This window comes from Poecilia latipinna, unplaced genomic scaffold (assembly GCF_001443285.1).
Source record: "Poecilia latipinna isolate Pla-1442-1.1 unplaced genomic scaffold, P_latipinna-1.0 Scaffold914, whole genome shotgun sequence".
NCBI lineage: Eukaryota > Metazoa > Chordata > Actinopteri > Cyprinodontiformes > Poeciliidae > Poecilia > Poecilia latipinna.
In genome coordinates this window covers 231831-253532 of record NW_015113530.1, presented here as the reverse complement: position 1 = coordinate 253532, position 21702 = coordinate 231831, and the positions used below count along the sequence as shown (strand labels likewise).

General features: G+C 40.0%; 2 protein-coding genes across 5 annotated transcripts in view; one reads left to right on the top strand and one right to left on the bottom strand.

Annotated features, from left to right (window-relative positions):
* The window catches only part of LOC106957554 (fatty acyl-CoA reductase 1), a 29859-nt gene extending 13460 nt beyond the window's left edge, over positions 1 to 16399 (top strand). The window contains exons 2-11 of the mRNA XM_015048941.1: positions 3400 to 3575; positions 6882 to 7061; positions 8011 to 8188; positions 10333 to 10377; positions 10452 to 10570; positions 12269 to 12336; positions 14090 to 14261; positions 14345 to 14474; positions 15408 to 15535; positions 15923 to 16399. Of these exons, the coding sequence (XP_014904427.1) occupies positions 3400 to 3575; positions 6882 to 7061; positions 8011 to 8188; positions 10333 to 10377; positions 10452 to 10570; positions 12269 to 12336; positions 14090 to 14261; positions 14345 to 14474; positions 15408 to 15535; positions 15923 to 16085 (1359 nt within the window). The 3' untranslated portion in view covers positions 16086 to 16399. The remainder of the gene's footprint in view (positions 1 to 3399; positions 3576 to 6881; positions 7062 to 8010; positions 8189 to 10332; positions 10378 to 10451; positions 10571 to 12268; positions 12337 to 14089; positions 14262 to 14344; positions 14475 to 15407; positions 15536 to 15922) is intronic.
* Positions 16400 to 18102: 1703 nt separating this feature from the next.
* LOC106957553 (endoplasmic reticulum-Golgi intermediate compartment protein 2-like) overlaps positions 18103 to 21702 on the bottom strand; it is a 10756-nt gene continuing 7156 nt past the window's right edge. Inside the window, exons 9-14 of one of the 4 annotated variants that reach the window (XM_015048940.1) lie at positions 21027 to 21082; positions 20638 to 20736; positions 19779 to 19876; positions 19524 to 19683; positions 19044 to 19123; positions 18103 to 18959 (exon numbers count right to left, since the gene is read on the bottom strand). In XM_015048940.1, the coding sequence (XP_014904426.1) occupies positions 18894 to 18959; positions 19044 to 19123; positions 19524 to 19683; positions 19779 to 19876; positions 20638 to 20736; positions 21027 to 21082 (559 nt within the window). In that variant the 3' untranslated portion in view covers positions 18103 to 18893. The other 3 variants (XM_015048938.1, XM_015048939.1, XM_015048936.1) reach the window with 3 other exon arrangements.

Below are 21702 nucleotides of genomic sequence, written 5' to 3'. Positions count from 1 at the left end.
CCAACGGACCGACTGACCATCCAACGGACCGACTGACCATCCAACGGACCGACTGACCATCCAACGGACCGACTGACCATCCAACGGACCGACCGACCATCCAACCGACCGACCAGCCATCCATCCAACCGACCGACCAGCCATCCATCCAACCGACCATCCAACCAACCGACCATCCATCCAACGGACCAACCGACCATCCATCCAACGGACCAACCAACGAACCAACCAACGGACCAACCATCCAACCAACCAACCAACCGACGGACCAACCATCCAACCGACCGACCAACCATCCAACCAACCATCCATTTATCTATCTATCATGTTAGTCCATCCATCCATCCAACCATTTCTGTCCTCTAGTTTGTCTGTTTTTTATCAAGCCACCCATTATTTTCATCCATAACTTCATTTATTTCTTCACTTTTCCTCCCATCATCCACAATCTGTAGAAACCCAGTAAAAGCAGCAAGAGAAGACAAACAATACGGCTCAGGGGTTTTCTTTATTACTTAGTTTTAAGCAGAAAACTGCTGAGTTTTAGAGAAAATTCTCACCTAATTCTGATAACTCGGATGCAGAAACAAAAGAACCAGTCAGTGTCAAATGTGCATCACAAAAAACCCTCCAACCTCACCTACGTCCCTCCTACCGTCTTCTTCTCTTGCCATTCATTTTCTCCAGGACAGAGACGATCATTTAGTCCAGCTAAAGGCCAGTTGGTGTGAAGAGAGGCTGTTTAAATGGCATCTTGTGTTGCTGCTCTGAAAGGAAGGAGCCATTAGTGTTGGGTTACTGTGAAAGTCCACACAGTGTCACCTTTCTGGAAGATTTATTACCTTCACAGCCTTAAAAATGGAGAAATTATGATGCAACACATTTATTCTGATAACTGACCGCATCATTTGCACATTTACGTTGCCGATTCTCTGCAGAAACGCTTGTGCTGTGGTCAAACTGGACCATTGTATTCCAGTTTGCTGGCTGGTGCCCGTGGGTGGGAGAAGGGTGCAGTGTTGAGCGCGAGCGGTGGAAGGCTGGTACAAGACCACTTATCATCCAAAGAGCCTTTTAACAAAGCAACGCCACAATGTCCATCTCCACCGCCCGCGCCTGCAACAAAAGGCTCTCTGAAGCCCACCATGTTTGGCCTCGCTCACCCTGCTGACCTCAGTGCACCTCCTCCGTTCTCCGTCTTTACGTAATTTAACTGCATGGTGGAAATGTTAGCAACTGGTGCTGCAGGTTTAAATAACGTCTAAAATCATTTTATCCTTTGGGGAAGTGAGTAGCACTTCTGTGTGCAAAGCTGAACAGACCTTGAAAGAAACTGATAAGCTGCTGCAGGAATGAGAAGTATCTTCTTTAGAGTTGCATGTTTAAGCATCTTGCTAGTTTTGTAGCAGAAGGGAAAATGACAGATGAAGTCATTGCTTTAACAACCATCACTTCTCATGCGTCCCTCTGGACTGGAGAGGGACACAAACCAGTCCAGCAAAAAAACTCCAACACTTTTGGTGTGAAATCGTACGTAATTTGACCCATGCAGTTCATATTTACGAATTTTATTCTTATTTTTCAAGATGGCCACCATGGTTGTGGTTGAAAATTAATTTTTTGCACTAAATTAGATGAATGTCCTTGGTGTCAAATCATAGCCTACCTGAAATCATAGAAATCAGAAATATTTCCTTGATCTCATGTTTAATTTTCTAGTGGAGATTTTTCAAAATGGCCGCAGTGGTTGTAAAGGAAGATACATGTTTAAAATCTGCAGTAGTTATTCTCAGAAAGTTACATTCAGTAACCACTAGTTCATTTAACAAGAATCTTAGCTGTTCTAACATTAAACCGCCACAAAAATGGTTGCTTTATGCTAAACGCATGAAACATTAGCAGACGCTAACGCTAAACCGCGAAACAAAATATTTTGTATCACTATTGCTTTTGTTTGCTTTTATATTTCATTTTTTGTTTGAATATAATTTTTTTTATTTTACTGCACTACATTCAATAAAGTCAAAGCTGAAACCCGGTGCTAATTAATACTTAAATAAATTAACAGCAGCTAACGCTAAGCACTAGCACAACCGTCTGTCACATATTTTTATCTCTTCCAAATTGATGACTGAATAAAATAAACTAAAAACGGATAAAACACAAACATACTTGCGTCAGTGCTGTTCATACTTTTTGCCAAATTGCATTATTTTTGTTCTTATTTTTAATTTTTTTTCCATAAATAGCATCTTGCTTTACTTGAAACTTTTAAATCTACAGTTTTCTAAAGCATAAAGTTTTAGGATGATGCAAGGAAAAGCATCTGCTGGCTGACTCGCTCCTCCGCAGCGATCTGCTGCTCCTGCCGTCCGTTACTAGCTGTAAAACAGATCCGCGCTCTGCTTCCAGTCATGTTAGCAGCAGAGCAGCAACTGCCAGGAGCCACACACACACACACACACACAGGCATGCATGATGAAATATGACATCTGACTCTACTGCCTGAGCAGAGCGTCTCATGTTGGGGGGTTTCGGTCCCGAGGGGCTGCAGCGCTCAGCCCTGCATGCCAGTTCTGGTCTGCAGAAACACGAGGCCGTAAACGGACACCAGGGTTCACATAATCCCCTCCCTGACCAGGCTGCAGACGTGAGCAGGTGGACTGATGGTTCCTTAAAATACATGTATTTGCCGATTGATGATTTATTAGATTAAAATTAAGTCCAGTTGATTCAGTAATAAAGTCCGTTAGGACGTCTGTTAGTGTTGTAGTTTGGCCGCCATCCAGCAGAGGGCGCTGCTGGTAGCGGAGCAGAACAAAAATGGCGGATGGTGCATTTTTTAAACAACAAAGGCTGAAGTGTTGAAATGTAAAATCTGTAGAATGTGGCAATTTGCTTATCCAGTTAATCGATCAGTTGTCAAAATAATCAATAACTAAAGTAATCATTAGTTGCAGATAAATCTGAGCTACATTTAATTCCTGGCTGCCTTTATAGCAACAGGCTACCCTCTTAGAAAAACAGTGTCTTCAGTCAGAGGCTTCTTCAAATCCGCTGTAATACAGACTGCTACAGCCGTTTCCATCTACAATAACTCAGATTAATTCAGATTCCTCAGATTTACAACATTTAATTTTCCTTTGGGGTTAATAAAGTGTTTGATCATCTTAAAGCTGTTTACTGTGGCCTGTTTTGGCTTTTCAGTGCAGATTTAGATTTTATTGCTTCAGGAAACAAAAACAATAGAACCGTATCGTGTAAAACACTGAAGTCGAACATGTTCAAACCGTTGTGGTCGGTTTGCATAATTCCACGAATTATGCAAACTTTGGATAATTTGCATGGCTGAACATTTAGCTGAAATCAGTTATTTTATTTCACTTTCTTTGCGTTCAGCTTTTCGACCGGGTGAGGGAGGAGAACCCCGACTTCCACCAGAAGATCGTCCCGATCAGCAGCGAGCTGACGCAGCCCGGCCTGTCCATCAGCGCGGCGGACGTGGAGCGGCTCACCGCCTGCGTCAACATCGTCTTCCACTGCGCCGCCACCATCCGCTTCGACGAGCCGCTCAAGTAAGAGCCGCAGGAGCTTCTTCCTGTTGTGGATGTGCCGTTTGATTGGCTTCACAGAGAAGGGGAAGAGAGCGGGATGTGGATGTGAAATCAATGGTTTGTAAAACAAAAGAAGCCATCAGCGGCAGGCAGCGTGACGGTTTACCCAACAAATCAGGCTTCCTGCTTTGGTCAGGAGTTTGCAACAAACAGTGATTCATTGTTTGAGGTCAGAATGAGAAAGTATTTCATGGTTTCCTGTTTCAGCTTCGTGCTGCAGAAACATTCAGGGGAAACTCGCTGGGCGGTGTTGTTTAAAGATAAAACATCACTTTTTTCATTTCCAATTTTATTTGGAAAGGAGAAGAAATTACAAATGGCTGGTTTTTAAATTCAAGTTTCATGTTTACATCATAAAAACACAAAGTCAGGACACAGTCAACAAAAGCAATCTGTCATTTTAGTGATTTTATTTATGTTCATTTTCTTTAAAATAGCAGAATTTGGACAAAACTTTACATTTTTGTCCGTCTGACGTAATTTTTAGATATTAAATAATTATTTTTAACGTGAGAAAGTTATATACCAAAAACGTTTTTACTCAAGTAGTTTGTTGGACAGTTACTTTCTAGTTTTACTTCAGTAGAAATATGAAGAAGTAAAGCTACTTTAGAAAACTCTGCCCATTTGTTTACAGGTAAACAAATAAGCATTTCTGAAAAATTTGAGAGAGAAAAACTCAGAAATGTTGATATTATTGTTGTAAAAGTTCAAGACTTCTGAGTTTGAAGTTGAAAGTTTGCGAGTAACAAAACTTCAGTGAAGCCGTTTCTGTCCAGTTGTTTCATCTTCATGGGATAATTTACAGAGGAATAAATGAGTTTTTATCAAAACATTTAGAACTAATTCTTTTGGAATAGCAACAATTTAACATAACAGCAAACACAAATATTGCTCTTTTAAAACTTTCCCATTTGTAATAATAATCCTTAAAACACCAGTGACAAAGAGAAGTGATTTAACTATTTGATCAGTTATTGATGCTTTCATTGAGCAAACAGTGGAGAAAAACAGTAAAACATTAAAAAAACATTAATTGGCAACAATAATTCCTACAAATTTATCACGATAATGTTGAATACAGATAAAAAGCTTCTAAGATGTGTTGTTTTCCATGCATTGAAAAATAGAGGTAATAAAGTGGGACTTATTTTTCCTGCGTTGTTTTTTGGTGATTTTCTGGAGGCTGAGTTCACCTAAAAGCTGCTCTGCTCTCCCATCGATCTCCTCCGGCCGTCCAGCTCTGTAGGTGTTGATTTTCTCTTTTTGAGGTTTTTATCGTCTGCTAGTCGTTTCCATCCGACTGCAGCTCCCCGTAGCGCCATAGTTGCTCTGCAGGGTCCCATAATAAGCCCAGAGCTGCTTTAGGGCTCGTTTCTCTCCATGAATCCATCCTGCAGATCTGCTGAAGATGAACCAGGCCCTCTGGCAGGCGAGATAATCTGAAATTAAGAGCTGTTTTAGGGCGTTTTCACACCTGGTAGTACCGTAGATTTGGTTTGATTGGGGACAGAAATAGAAATATTTGTTGCATTTTCAGTTGCTGTGATTCACTTTCACGCCACCCGTTCCCCTCCTAGCCTGCGGGGGCGCTGCACCAAGAACCACTGAAGGCAACGGCATGAAAACCTCAGTAGAAGACAACTCCGTTCTTCTTGAAATATAAACAAATATAGATTAGCATCAGATTTTAGAGGATTTCTCTTTTGTCTTTGAGATGATGAAAAATTTAAAATGGATATAATTTTATGTATTTACTGGGTTTTATATTTATGCCTTCCTAGAAGAAGATGATTGTATCCCTTTCTATGACATGAACAGCATTTTTCAGCATGGGGCCGTGGCCCCTCCAATCCCCCTATTGGGGTCGCCACTGAATAACGAGACTAAAAAATAAAACAAACACCTTCATCACCAAAACAACAAGCAGCTGCAGTTTTTCCATTAAAAGCATCATTTAAACATAGTTATTGTCACTTCAGCAAAAATTTATTTTTCTAACCTCCTGCAGCTGCTGGCTGTGCTGCAGACCCAAACTGAAGCAGTCAGTGGAGACTTGGCTTAAGCTGACTGTATGATGGTAGAAACGACAGGTTTGTTCTTTTCAATCAGCTTCAGAGTCGGTTGTTGCATCACAGCAGCAAAGACAGATGGGAGGTGACTCAGCTGCAGGAAGACGGTCTGCGGTCGGTTTGTCCGTCTTCCTCCCTGCACCCGCCTGCAGGGGGAGCGGACGCCCACATGCGCTCTCCTCTTCCTGTCGCCCACCTGGAGCCGCCACGTTTTCCCTCACAGCCGCATTTACCCGCCTCGTTCAGGACCAAACTGAATAAAACAAACTGGACCAGATTACATCAGGTTTATTAGCCTCAGCCAGGCGGCTGAATTATTAAAAACTGACCCAATAATTCACTTCAAATTACCAGAATCAGTTTTATGCTTGTTTGTTCTTTTCTAGTCAGTAGAAATATGTGATGGCATGTTAGAGCAATTGTAGAAAAAAAAGAGTAAATTTGCTAGAAAAAATTATTTTAATCTCAGAAATTTTCTCAAATAAAACTTTGAAATTTCTGAGTTTGAAAAGTTGAAAGTTTGCAGGAAACGACTCAAAATTGTTTTAATTTTCTGGTAAAAAAGAGAAATAAGTTTGCTAAGAAAAAACCTCACATGTTGAGATTATTCTCAGACATTTTCTAGAAAAAAAAACCTAAAATTTCCTTTTTCCTTTTTCTTTTGGGTTAAATTAGCATTTTGTTCTTGGGCCAAAACCTAAAGTTTTGTTGTATTTTATTTTACCTTTTCCCTGCTCTAGCATGTAGAATACCTTCACATAACGGTAATAAATGACCCCATCGATTGAAATATTTGCTCTGTTTTTATCTCCACAGTTTGGTTCTGGAAAAGTTTGACAATGTACTTTGAAAAGTCCTTGAATTTTATTGTTGGAAAAAAGTTCAAACCCTGATTAAATGTAAAATATGACATATTTTTGCATTTTCAATGCGGCAGAAGAATAAAATATTTTGACTTGACTGAGCTAAAAGGACCAATTGGTGAAAACGCAGAGCCCAACATATTGCTGGATGCATTAAATGTCGTGTTGCTCAACATTTAAAGTGTTTTCTCTGCACAGCGAAGCTTAAAGCCGTCGGCAAACAAACATCCAGAGACGTTAAACTTCTCCTCTCCCACACAGAGTCACAGCTGCTCAACCTTTCCCTCCTCCACACATTTAGCGCCGCGTCTCTCTCTCTCGCCGTCCTGCAGGCACGCCCTGCAGCTGAACGTGATCGCCACGCAGCAGCTCCTCAGCCTGGCGCAGCAGATGCACCACCTCGAGGCCTTCATTCACATCTCCACCGCCTATGCAAACTGCAACCGCCGGCACATCGACGAGATCATCTACCCGCCGCCGGTCGAGCCCAAGAAGCTCATCGAGTCCGTCGAGTGAGTCCGTCGCTCCGATTAATCCAATTAATCGCAATTAGCTGGAGTATTCAGACTTTAAAAAGGCCATTTGTTGAAAGAACAAAATACTGAGAGCAGTAATTAAGCCAAAAAATGTAGAAAAATCTCTACATTTTGCATTAAGATAAAAAATAGATCTACCCAGAACTGAGTGGCAGATTTAGATTCCTGGTTCAAAAAAAAAAAAAAACATTTTTAAAAAATCTCCTTTTGAGGATCTTTTTCTAATTAATCCAAAAACTAATCAACAGATCGGTTCTACAGTGAGCGGAAAGGCCCGAGCTTTTCACATTAAAAGTATTTTTATCCTTTGTTACAAATGAACACACATTCACTAAAAGAAAGTCTTACTATTGCATTAAAATGTTTATTTACTTATTTAAAAAATGAATTAAGTTATTGGTATGTTTGCGTTTCTCTAACGTAAATAGAAGCTAAATTTGCTGCTTTAGGAGTTTTGAGTTGAACATATTTATAGACGATGAATATTTTTATCTTAAATGCAAAATGTACAAATTATTTCTACAGTTTTGGTTTAATTGTTGCTCTTAATGTGTTTGTCTTTCAGGAAATGCCTTTTTTAGTCTGAATTCTCCAGTTAGTGATTGATTGATTACTAAATTAGTTGGCAATTATTTTAATAATCACAATTAATCTGATTAATTGTTTCAGCCAGACTTTTGTCGACTTTCTTTAATATTTTTAGGAAAAACTCTTTAAACATGCAGATACAGTTTTTGACTTTTTTTGAGTCTATAATCCATTAATTGATTAGTTGAGTATTATTCCAATTAATCACGATTAATCGTTTCAACTCTACTATAAATATGTCAGATACATTTTTGTTATGGTTTCTGGTTTTCTGCCCTGCCTTAAAGCTTTCTGTGGTTCTTTTGGAGGTTTTTTGAATTCCTGGTTGTGGTTTCAGGTGGATGGACGACGGCATCATGCGCGACATCACGCCGCGGCTCATCGGCGACCGGCCCAACACGTACACGTACACCAAAGCCCTGGCGGAGTGCGTGGTGCAGCAGGAGCAGGACAAGCTGAACGTTGGCATCATCAGGCCCTCCATAGTGGGAGCCAGCTGGCAGGAACCTTTCCCCGTAGGTCACAGAGCAACTATTACTGCAACATCCAGAACGGAGGATCGATGTTTAAATTAAGTCCAGAATAAACCAGAAACCTGAGATATCGATCCAAACAGCTTGTATAATATAAGAATAAAATAATATGTTTGTATTTATTAGTGAGATTTTGGCTGGCAAAGACAAATGAATGAATAAAAAATGTTTTTAAAAAAACTACACAAATAATAAAAAGGTAAGTTAAATTAACAGAAATGATAAATTATTTCCTGTAATAATAAACAAATTAATTTAAAATTGAAGATGAATTAATGTTTAAAACAATAAATAGAAATTATCTTTAAAAAAATCTAAAAAAAAATGTAATATAAATATTAAAAATATTAAAACAACAATTTTCTGAATAAACAAAAAATATTAAAACCTTTATTTTAAAAATAAATGACAAATTATAAACATTAATATTTGAAAGAATAAAAATTGATCAGCCTGTAGTTGGCAGCGACAAAAGACCCTAAAAATGAATAAATATAAAATAAAATACATATACGATAAAAACAATAAGTCCAACTAAGAGACATAATCACATATTTTATTTAGTAAAATATGAATTACCAAAACAATTAAGAAATTAATCAAAAGCAAATTCAAACTGACAAAAATAAATCAATATTTAAAAATATAAATAGAAAAAATGGATATTAACGTTATAATATACAGAACTTTAATTGAAAATTACATAAATAAAAATGTGTGTTTGAATAAGTTTTGTATAATTTTGTTGGTGGTTCTGATCCGCGTCTTCAAACGGGCCGGCTCTCGCTGCAGCTTCTTGTTTAGACGCCTGTTTGTGTGCGTGGTGTTAATTTGGCCCCCAGGGGTCCCTCCACACATGTAGCAGTCTGTTAGCAGCGCTTTCATCCATTTTTAATGGAGTCTAAGTGAAGCTGACGAGCGCTGCTCCCCGCCGCAAACACCACAGGAAGTAACACAACGCCGCCGCGTGCTGCTGCTGCTCCAATCAGCTGATACCCCCTCTCTCTCTTCTTCTTCTGTTTTTATGGCAGTTGGAGTGTTGGTCTACCCCGGTGCATTTAGGGACATTGTAGATGGAGAAGAAGATAATCAGCACATTTCTGCCAAAAAAAACTCAGAATTTTTCAGATTGTTTGCTGTCAAATCACATAGAAATTGTTTCCTTTTACTGGAGGAGTGTTTTCAAGATGGCCGCCAAAACCAAAACATTCGGTTGAATAACCACTAATTTGACAAACTGGAATCTTAGCTATGCTAAAGCGCTAAATACACAAAGAAAATTGTGTAAGCTAATGCTAAACTGCTAAACACATTTTTAAAAATTAGCATAAACTAATGCTAACCAGCTGGACAAATAAAAATTTGCATCAGCTGATGCTAAGCCATGAAACGCATATATAAAATTAGCAGAAGCTAACACAAAACTGCTAAACACTAAAAAAATTAGCATAAACTAATGCTAAACCACTTAAAAAATCTTAGCTCCACTAAGGCTTAACTGTTACACAAATCTAATGCTAAACCTCAAAACACATAGCAAATAGCAGAAGCTAACAATAAAGCAATAAAGACATAAAACATTTGTAGAAGCTAATGCTAAACCGTAGAACTCATAAAAGATGGCAGAAGCTAACGCTAACCGTTTAGACGGTGTTTCTCTCTGTCACACCTGGTGTGAGACTCACAAACAGAAACGTCCTCAGTTTCTGATTTTACTGCATTTTGTTGCTTTAAAGTTTTATGAACATGGTGTGCTGTGGTGGTGCAGGGGTTAAGTACAGTCCACATATGGAGGCCTCAGTCCTCGACGTGGCCGTTGCAGGTTCGATTCCCGGCCTGGCGACCTTTGCCGCATGTCTTCCCCCTTCTCTCATTACCCCCTTTCCTGTCAACTATCAAATAAAGTCCACCAGAGCTGATAAAACCTTTAAAAAAAAAAGTTTTATGAACAGAAGGAACAAAGTCAAAAACACACTAAAGTTCATCCAAGTCGTTAAAATTTATCACATTTTATGGCAATAATTAAAGAGCCTCAAAAACGGTGGCCATCTTGGAAAATGTCCTAATCTGAATATTCACTTCCTGTGTTTCTCTCCGCCTCTTCACCTGCTCCTCTTCCTCCTCAGGGTTGGATCGACAACTTCAACGGGCCGAGCGGCGTCTTCATCGCGGTGAGTGAGCCTGACGGCTTCCGTTCGCCCGGCGGCCGGATTAGGATTAGGCTAATCTGGTGTTGTGTCGCCAGGCGGGGAAGGGGATCCTGCGCACCATGAGGGCCAACAACGACGCCGTGGCCGACCTGATCCCCGTCGACGTCGTCATCAACCTGACCCTGGCCGCCGGCTGGTACACCGCCGTGCACAGGTGGGTCTGTGGGCGGGGCTTAGCTCCTCCATCAGGTGGATGATTGATTTTTACTTAGATTATAGATTATAGAGCGGCTTGACTCCTTTCCTTTCTTCTTTTCTTTCATCTTCAAGTCCTTCTGTTTTTCCTTTGTTCCTTCCTTGTTTCCTACCTTCCTTCCTCTACACTCCTTGTTTTTTTTCTTCTTTTCTTTTTCCCTTCCTAAATTTTTCTTTCCTTCCTTTCTTTTTTCCTTCATTCCTTTCTCTTAACTCCTTGTCACCTTTTCTTCTTTCCTTCCCTTCTTTCTCTACTCTGTCTCCTTCTTACCTTCCTTCCTCAGCATTCCCTGTCATATCTTCCTTTCTTTCCTTTATCTTCTTTCTTTCTTCCTTCCTTCTTTGAGTCCCACTTCCAGTTTTTCTTTCCTTCCTACCTCCCCTCCTTCCTTCCTTCCTTGCTTTCCTTTCTTCTAGTTTCTTGTCTCTTTCTTCCAGATTTAAAACTGAAATATTTACGTTAAATTCAAAAACACAAACTGAACTTTTTATCGTTTATTTTTCACGTCTGGAAAAGTTTGAAGCGTTGCCATGAAAATTTTTTGGAAGCTTCATTTAATCTCTAAATTATGGAACTCTTTTAGTGACTAAAATGTGTGTAAAATTTGAAGAAGCAGAAAAAGTTTTGGACTGTAAACATGAAAATCTGCTGCAGGTTTAATCTGAACCGTTTCGCCGTTTTCCTCCTCCGGTCTGGAAATGTTTGTCCCGTTGACTCAGACTGAGTCAGACGTTCCGCTCAGAGGGAATGAGTTGGAAAAACGCAGCCGCTCCCTTTTTTAAGGGCCAAAGATTCCAGGGAAACTGAACATTGGCAGCTGGTCAGTGACGGACGCCAGCGCCAAGTTGGGCTGATCCTGGCAGTAAAGGCCATATTTAAGGTTTTCTTTTAATCTGATAAAAGATCCATTTTTACTGCTTCACAGTTTAATAGCAGGATCATCTCATTCAGCTGTATTTAAGTACAGACTTTGACTGGGCCACTCCAAAACCTCCAATTTATGAGAGAGAGTCATCAAGAATCAAACAGAATTAGGACTGAAATGATTAATCGTGATTAATTGATCATTGAAATGATCGTGAACTAATTTAGTAATTGATTAATCGGTAACTAGAGTCATTAAAGTCAATTTAAAGCACAAATATTAGGGTTGCAATTATTAGTTGGACTTTTTCAGCTGCAGATTCCTCCTGTGATAAAAGTAATCAAGCGTTCCCTAAAGGAATGCGATGTTGCATTTTTGCCAATAAAATGTTTTTCTTATTTAAAAAATTATTTATGCATCTTTTCAGCTTTTAACATGTTTCAAAATTTTGTAAAAAAAAAAAGGTGGTTAAATAAGAAATCTGCAGATTTTGCCAATTTTTTTTATCCGATTAATCGTCAGAATAATTGATAACTAAAATGAAAGTTAGCTGCAGCCCTTCTGCAGATTTTATAAAAATGTGGCTCATTGAGGAGGTCAAACCTAAAAAGAAATGTTTATTTCCATTTTTAACGAATCTTGTGGTCGGCGATTAGGTTTAATTTGCTGTTTTTGTTCCACAGGGCTCAAAGTTTGGAGGCTCTGTGTGAAAATATGAACATTTATTGTGTCTAAAACAGACACGAATCACATTTTAAGGCACTTTTGGACCTGGATCTCTTGTTTTGCAGGCCTAAAACGGCTCTGGTGTACAACTGCACGACTGGCAGCATCAACCCGTTCCACTGGGGCGAGATCGGTGAGTACGCGCCGCGCCGCCCTGATGCTAACGGCAACCCGCCGCTGCAGGTCGATGCGGCGGTTTGGGCCCATCATCTCAGTTTGCCTCAGTTCGCCGCTTCATCACAGATCAATCAGCCGCCTCTGACTCTGCGGCTGCCATGACGCCTGCAGTGGAGGATTAAGGCTGGGAAAGGCTGCCACCTGCTGGACAGACGTAGAAACTCATCCAGACTCCATGTTTACTGAAATAGAGATTAATTCTCATCTGTAGGTTGTGGGCTCCCACGCTAAATAACATCCCAGACTGTCGTTAAGGATTAGTCTGGAGAAATGTCAGAGATTAACCCGGTGATTGCTAATTAATTCTGCGGTTGAGGGGAAACGCTCGTTTGTAATCCTCCGTCGTCGCCGGGCTGCAGCAGGCTGGAGGAGCTGCTCGTTACCGAATGAGAGTCAGTTTATCTGCGTTGGTCTGAATCTGATGACCAACCGAAACACCTGAAATCCCAAACTTTATTCCTAATTCTGTTGCCGGGAAGAAAAACTACACATAGCCGTCTATCCATCCGTTCTTTCCTCGATAACTTTAGTTTGTATTTTAAATCTAACGTTAAAATCGTCAGACCAAATCAATCCGATCCCTTCGCCGTTCCCAGATTAACAAACTTCCCGCAGGAATCACAACCAGATGGTTTCTGTAGATCCAGATGTTCCAGATGTTATCGATCCGCAGCTGGCTGTCACCTCAGATCCGCTCCTGTCGGCATGGAAACGAGGCCGTGACGTAACGTCTGCTGGTCACATGGCTGCGTCTCTGGACTGGGCGTCCTGATAAAGGTCAAAGGTTACCGTGGGACGTTGGGATCCTCCTGAGCGGCTCCACCCGTCATGAAGGTGGTGCTGAACGCTGCACTGTAAAAGCGGCGTGGCGGCGTTTAGCGTCAGGGAGGCAGAGCTTAGCGCAGATTATCCCAAACGCACAAACCTTCTGTTCCCTCGGGATTTCACAGGAAACGCTTCCCTGACACATTTTTCATCATCTGGATTTAAAAAACATTCTCCTCTCACCTCTTTCTCCCGATCCGAACAAAACTGAACTTGATAAAAAAATGTTCAGATTAAAGCTGCAACTAACGATTATTTATTAATTATTTGAATAAAAAAAAAAATTGGCATTTTTCAGTTAGACAATATTAGATAAAAAGATCCAAATCATTTCTTCTTTTAAACAAGAAAGTTAAAATTTTATTGCCTAAAAATAAAGGCACATACTTTTAGTGGATCCTTGATCACTTGCAAATTAATTGATTAGTTTTTTAATTGAATCATAAAATGTGTTAATTGGGTTTTTTCTGGTTTTTGCAGAATTTGAACAAAGAGAAGCTAAAATTATTCCACTTTAAAACTAATTTACAAATGATTTTTTTTTATCTTAAATGCTAAAAAAACTGAACGGTTTTGTAGTGTTTTTGATTTTGTGTAATCCAGCTAACGATTATTAATCGGACGATTATTTCCATAAACAATCCGATTAATCATTTCATCCCGGGTCGTCTGTGTCTCTTATTTAACTCCAAATCAATCCAGTCATGTTCTTCATTAAATTTGTTTCTCATTCAAACAATGAAGGTTTGGTCCAATTTCTGACCACGCGTTTTGTTTGCAGCGACAATAATTAAAAAGCTTTTTAGTCTGTATAGCGATTAATCGCCAAACTAGTTGATTTCAGTAAGTGATCAGTGGTTTTGTGTGTTTTTGTCTCCTGACAGAGCACCATGTCATGTCGTCCTTTAAGAGGAACCCGTTGGAGCAGGCTTTCCGCAGACCCAACGCCAACATCACCTCCAACTACCTGATCAACCAGTACTGGATCCTGGTCAGCCACAAGTTCCCGGCCTTCATCTACGACCTCTTCCTCCGTCTGTGCGGACAGAAGCCGCAGTGAGAACCGCGAACATCCGCTTCCTCGGTTTGCTGCGTGTCGGAGATGTTGGTCTGCATTGAAGGTTTGTTCTTCCCTGCAGGATGATGCGCATCTTCAACCGGCTGCACAAGGCGATCCACCTGCTGGAGTACTTCAGCAGCCAGGAGTGGGAGTGGAACTCGGAGAACATGAGCATGCTGATGGGCCAGCTGAGCCCCGAGGACAGGAAGGTCAGCCGGACGCCGACGCCATGTCTCACTGAGACGATGCGCGACGTTGTTCTTCCAAGCTTGTTATAATCATAACTGCAGATGCAGCAACGCTACGGCTGGATGATACGGCTTGTTTGGGTTCTTTTCCAAAAGAAAAGCAGATTACGACAGAAAATCTTTTCAGAAACTGGCTCTTATTTCTTTTATCCCTTCTGAAATATGAAGACCTGGCTCAGAAAACAGTCACAATATCAGCAGAATAAAGTCCTAAAGTTACGACAAAAAAGTCATTTAATTAATAAAAAAATCTTCTAGTTATCGATATCTTTAATCTGATGTGTTAAAAGATGAAATGTCGTAAAACTTATCCAGAGTTTAACTTTACAAGATGCTCAACATTCCTCAATTTAATGTTTTACAATTTATTTCTTCATTCTCCTGTTTGTCCTGGCAGCATTAACTCTTTATTCTCACATTATTTCCACTTTATTGTCGTACAATTTCATTATAACATAATTCTTGTGATTAAAAAATAAAATGTCCTGATATTCTGCCATCCAATCAACCTGAATTCAAAGTCCAAATAAAAGGAAACCGTAAAACACACTTGTCATCAAGATGGCCGCCCTGGGCTCGATGACATCACTCATCGCTATGGAAACCCCAGGAGAGCATTGGTTAAAAAAAAACAACTAAATCTTCAAAAACCAAAAATGTGATTAATCAGTTTTATTTTAAGTGTTTTGAGGGAAAATCGCAGGAAATTTAAGCAGTTGATGTTGTTAAAAAGCGCCAAAGAGTTTTAGTTGTTTTATTAGTCTGAACGGATATAATCTTTAAAATGAACTTTTTTATTTATCATCCTGAAAATGAGTTTCTGACTCCATCCTTCGGTGTTGACATTCTTCCTCTGTGGTTTTTGTTTTATTGAACTCCCCTTCGTTTTCCCAGACATTTAACTTTGACGTGCGTCAGCTGAACTGGCCCGAATACATCGAGAACTACTGCATCGGCACCAAGAAGTACGTCCTGAACGAAGACATGTCCGACATTCCTGCTGCCAGGCAGCATCTCCGGAAGTAAGTCAGCTGCAAAAACACTAAAGTACTTTGTTTTTAGAGAAAACTGTGTATTAAATAGGTGGAAGTTACTGGGTGATTTAAAAAAAGCTAAAGCTACTGGAGGACAAAGAGCTGAGCTCTGGTTGCTATGGTTACTCCCTCCATTTCTCTGAAGGGGGGGAGGGGCAATCCTGTTGTTTAAATGTAGATTTTGAGATCATGTGTAAAATTTTGCATGTTTTATGTAGAAGATATGATTATTTAAAGAGAATTTATGGATTTTTCTTTTGTCTTTTCTGATCAACCCTAGTTATGTTTTTAAAAACCTGCAGCCACTACCGCAGGTCCAGGGATAAATGAAAGGTCTGGGTTTGGACCTTACTGGTGTATTTGGTTGTCCTCCAGGCTGAGGAACATCCGGTACACCTTCAACACCCTGCTGGTGGTCTTCATCTGGCGGGTATTCATCGCCCGCTCCCAGATGGCCAGAAACATCTGGTACTTCGTGGTCAGCCTCTGTTTCAAGTTCCTCTCCTACTTCCGTGCTTCCAGCACCTTAACCAACTGAGTCTTCCTCACAGCCTTGAGCCGGGGTCAGGCAGCCTTCGCCTTCAGCTGTCAGCGGTAAAAATAAAAAAACAAAACAAAAAGAAGTCACCTTAAGCTCAGACGTTCCTGACGTGGACGAACAGGGCTCTCCCTACGGACGTCTGCGGCTGACAGAAGGAAAATAACGAGGTCTATTTGCTATGTAGTTACTGGTTGAGTTGGGAAACTTGACATTCCCGTCAGAAAAACCCTGTCCTACAGAGAAAGTGGTGTCTTTTTATTTTCTACCTAATGTTTCCTTCAAAGTGGCCAATTATATATGCAACGATACGCCTTCTGTGTGACTTCCCACTTCCTTCCCCGACCTCCTGCCTTGTGACAGATCTGTGTTTTCCATACTTGAAATACGTCATTGCAGCAGAGGTGGACGAACTCTACGTACTTATTTTTATTTTAACTTGTTTTATTCTCTTGCATTCTGTGCATCTACTGCCTTTTTAAGATGACAGTCCAGACGGTTTGCCCACATGACATGAGACAAGCTAGGCTAGCTTCTGGCTGAATTACGACCGGGATGTCTGAGGGTGAACCTGAATGCTCATCTACTTTGTTTGTACTGAACTGGTTTTACTACTTTTACATCTTTATACTTGCACCAAAAGAGCAAGTCTGATTGTGTGTTAGACCTCGGCAGTGTGGCATATATACATAATAGTACATCAGAGTGGAGTTTATTTATATAGCGTAGTAGAAACTGTAGATGGTTCCTTAAAATGGTCCTAATCAGGGTTTTGAGAGGATAACCTCCAAAATTTTAAAATGAAGTGGATCCCCGGTTTAAAAACACTCAGCTACCGACTTTAACAGCTAAAAACACAAGAAATATCTTAATTTGCATTGATATGCACTGTGGAAACTGTTTTAGCATTACTGTACACTCTTCCATATCTCCGCTCTTGTTCATTCGTGCTGATCAAACAAAATGGCGACATCTGCAGAGCGTCTGTTCGATGATCAATGTTTTGCTTTATGATACAGAAGCTCAGTGAAGGGAAACTTAAAAAATGGTTGTTGAAATGCAGAAGATCCAGATTTAGCAGAAAGAAGGCGCCATCTTGTTTGTTCGGGCTATAAACAGAATGCTAGCTAGCTAGCTAGCTCAAGCTAGCACTGCGTTATCTGGGCTAACCTTTCCAAGTTCCTGCTCGGCAATCAGTCCAGGTAAAAATATTGATTCATCAATGCTATGCAGTTCATTTTTCCAACTAAATGTAATTTTTTAAAAGCCTGTGAATCAATTGGATATCTCAACAATAAAACAGTTCCTCATCTTGAGTTTATTTCCAAATATAAATTGTACGTATTAATAACCTAAACCAGCCGATCACAAACTAAATCAGCTGTTCAGATGCACAGATGTTTCCCCAAAACACAGCTCACCGCTGCTGTTCTAAACTAACAGTTTAATATCATTTCTGTGCCGTCGGCACCAATGAAAACTAATGGCGCTCCTGTATTGGTTGCTTCACAAACGACACCAGTTGCACTCCGTTGAGGTATTTTAGGTGCATTTTCTTTCAAATAAATCAGATTTACTCTACGAGAAGAATCATGTTCCGAAGAATCAGAAGAAAAATCTGCGAAAACCGAACAAGCGGCGGTCCACTGCACTGAAGACGAATGAAGGATTATGATGCATCTAATGCTAAAGAACTCAAAGCAGTTTTTAAAAGTATTTGTTGGGGTGTGTGGAGTGTTAGGTGAACGATTCAGAGTGAAATCAAAGCTGTAACCGTTAGCAACAGTTGTGTTTCTCTGAAAAGATACACTCTGAAGGTTATTTCAGCACGCAGTGCAGTCGAGTCGTCTGCATAGATGCTCACTAGCAGGCTAAATGCTAATACAAAAGTGGGTTGGGGGCGGGGACATCAGGGGCCCGAGTACACAACCATGAGGGACACCACATCTGACCGAATGGAGAATCGCTGCTGTTTAAGGGAGTAGACCTGTTTGGTGTGGTTGGTATCCAGTTTTAGAAGAAGAAAACTTTAGTTACCAAAAACTTGTATTTGTTGAATCACTGCTGTATTCACAGGACCACAGAGCTTCCCTCTAACTACAACAAGTATTTAACGTGAAGTCTGAGGCGGCCGCTGTTGTCTGCTTTCAAACTGAATGAGATTTCATGGGAGAAAAAGGGAAGAAACTAAATGTTTATGCAAAACTCTGGTTTTGTTGTGTGTGTGCGTCGGTTCGCGCTCGGACTGCGTGATGAATCGGTTTTGTCAGGTTGTCCCCAAAGAGCTACAGGGCTATCTTCATGCCGTCATCCATGTTTGTCCGTTTGGTAACAGCACTGTCTTTGTTCACTCAAAACGCGACGTTCTGCCGGCGCAAACGGCAACACATGACCGAGAACATCTTATTCTCACTGGTGTCATTTTTGCAAATTGTTTGACCACCTGTGTTCCCCGCTCTAACGAGATTCAGTCTGCTTGGCAAAACTGAAATAAAGAGGATAAAAAAGCGCATCTGTGCTGCTGTCTGTTGCTTTTTCAGGAAAATATTCTCCTGCTGGTTGATACTTTTACATTTTAAGGGATTATCTCTATTTAAAAAAAAAAAAAAAGATTTTTGTTTGCATTCTTTTAATCTGTTAAATAACAAATCATACGACATTTTAACCAATTAAAACTCAAATTTACAGTCACTAAAACACAATTAAAGCATTTACTGGGGGGATATTTAACCTACAGTGCAATGAAGGATATGAATTTTACTGAAACAAACATCTTCCAGAGATGACGGTCTTTAGATCGCAGTGAGACTAGAGCGGAGCGTTTCCCACCAGAAGAGGAGCTTGGTGGTGGTTCAGGTGATTCAGCTGCAGCTCCTGCAACAGATTCAGTGGTTAAAGCGTTTAGACGCTTCCATCCATGGGTGTGTTCATGTCCAGAACCGATTCCACCGGACTCACCTGTCTGGGTCTGTAGGCGCCGACCCTAAAGCGACAGCAGACGATGTCGAAGCAGAACCCGACCAGGTTGTGAAGCATGCCTTCAAGCAGGAAGACGGGTTTAAAAATAAGAGTATTTTTAACATGCCTGCAGGAATTGTAGGTGATTATTCAAATCCTGATGCGTTTGGTGGAAGCTAGAACATTAAATGGTTTTGGTTTGATGCTAAAGGAAACATGGAACCAGAGGTCCAAAAGTTCAGACTGAAGAATTCAAGGTAAATACAAATTCTGTAATTCAGAAATAATGTGAAATGTTCATGTTAAAAGTTGAAAAGTTCAATTCTGGAATAAATTTCAGGCAAATATAATAAAGATCAGTCAGAAACCCCAGATGGATGGATGGATGGATGGACGGACGCCTGGAGGCCCTGCTGTATGGCTGGACAGAGTGTGGTCCTCCCAGGCTACCGTAGCTGGTAAACATGGCCGCCGACTCGCCTGTGGTGGAGAAGATTCCGCCTACGATGCCGCAGAGCCGCACCAGGAAGCGTCCCAGCGCCATGTGCTGCTCGCTCACCGTCACCATCAGGGAGCTGGTGTCGTACTTCACGAAGATCCCCGAGACGCCATGGCTGCCCGCCGCGTGGTTGATCACCCGCTCCTCACACACACACACACACACACACACACACACACACACACAGTTAGCACACACACTCGGGTTCGCCTGAAGCAGTCGGCCTGGCCACTCACTCGCTCCGTCACGGAGAACTGGTGTGTGTCTGCGGAGATCAGGTGTGTGTTCAGCTTGGTGGGAACCACTGTGATGAAGTACTGGTACATCTGGTTATCTGCAGACGGGACAAAAACGGACCCAAAGCGCGTTTATACTTATTTAAAACTAACTTATTTAAAATTAACTTTTCAGCAAGATATAGGAGCTTCTTTTAAGTAAATACTTCCTTAATATTTGTTTTAAAAACCACTACTTCCACTGGTAGATTGACACTTCTAACAAGATATTTCCCCCATGCTATAAGTGAAATAAGTTTTTCATTTTAGTAGTTTTAAGTCTATAAAGCACTAGCTTCATTGGCAAATTTTTTTCACTTATGGGAAAAATGTCGGCTTATCACAGAAAATATTTGGAAGAGTAACTTGTACTTTTTATCAAAAGTGTTAACCTAAAATAAGTTCCAATATAATTTACATGTGAGTTACTTTTCTTTTATTTCACGTGTACTAAGATATTTACATATTTTATTTTTGCAGTATACGCATTTCTGAACCCACTTGGGTCTCAAAAAAACAAAAAAAACTTTATATATTTTGGTGTCTGAAAAACGTCAAACCTCCCGAATGTTGATTAATAAATGAGCAGAAACTGACCTAGTGACCCCAGGGAAGCCTAGCCCGTTACTTAGCAACCACGGCAGAGTTCCACCCCGTTACCTAGCAACCCAAACCGAGTTCCAGCACGCTTGCTCAAAATAGGCAGAACGGACAAGGATAATTTTGTACAAAAGAGGTATACTGCATAGACGTATTGTAATCTGTTTGGTCAATAAAAGACAAAAGGCGCCATTTTGTCTCTTAGATTGAATAAACTCACTGTTGTAGGTGATTTTCTCGGTGCCGTCCAGAGGATTGATTATGCCTGGAACCTCTTCGCCAAAAGATAAATGGTCAATTCGATGGGAGAAGTTGTACGCTGCAGAAAGACAAAGTTTTTAGTGCAAATATCTTACTACAGTTAAAATAAAGAAAACTAACGAAGTAACTTTTCAGCATTTTATGGGAGCTTGTTTTAAGTGCTGATTTTAAAAAAGTACTAGTTTGAAGTGAAATAAACCTACCAGTGAAACAAGAGATTTTAAATTACAATATGGGATAAATACTCTGTTCCACTGGCAGATTATTAAAATATTTTCTGTCATTTCTAAAGTTTTTCATTTTAAAAAATCCATTAAAGTTGGACCTGGTAGAGGGGACGTTTCTTACCCTCGTGACTCACAAAAGCAGCGATGTGAGCGTGGCCCTGCGGATGGTGAATCGGCCTAAAAAAGACTAAATGTTAGTCAGGAGATTAACTTGACGTGTGTTTTTCTAACATTTTGGAAATTTAATATCAGTACCAAAAAAATCAAGGTGATCTAACAAAATGTTTTCCTTACAATGTAATGAATAAATAAATAAACCATGCAACGTGAAAATCCAGCTGAGAATTAAGACAAAGGGGCCAACCAAGTATTTTTTAGTTTCTAGTGCAAATATATTACTACACTGAAAACACAACAAAAACTAACTTATAGGTAACTTTTCACCAAGATATAGGAGCTTGTTTTAGGTTAATAATTATTGAATATTGATCAAAAACTATGAGTTATACTGGCAAAAGAAGACATGCCAGTGTAATTAGTATTTTTATTATTGACTAAAAAACATGCTCCTATATCTTGGTGAAAAGTTTTTGTCTTATTTCAAATGAACTAAAATATTTGCACAAGAAACTAAACAAAAATACTTAAGATTTTATGTTTCTACAGTGTAAATTTTTTCCAGTACTTCCATTTGTGTTTCTACTGCTTCTAAAAACGGCCCAAGTGTTTAAAAAAAAAAAAAAAAAAAAAAAGTTAAATGGAAAAAATTTAAAATTTTTTGGGTTCGAAAAATTTTC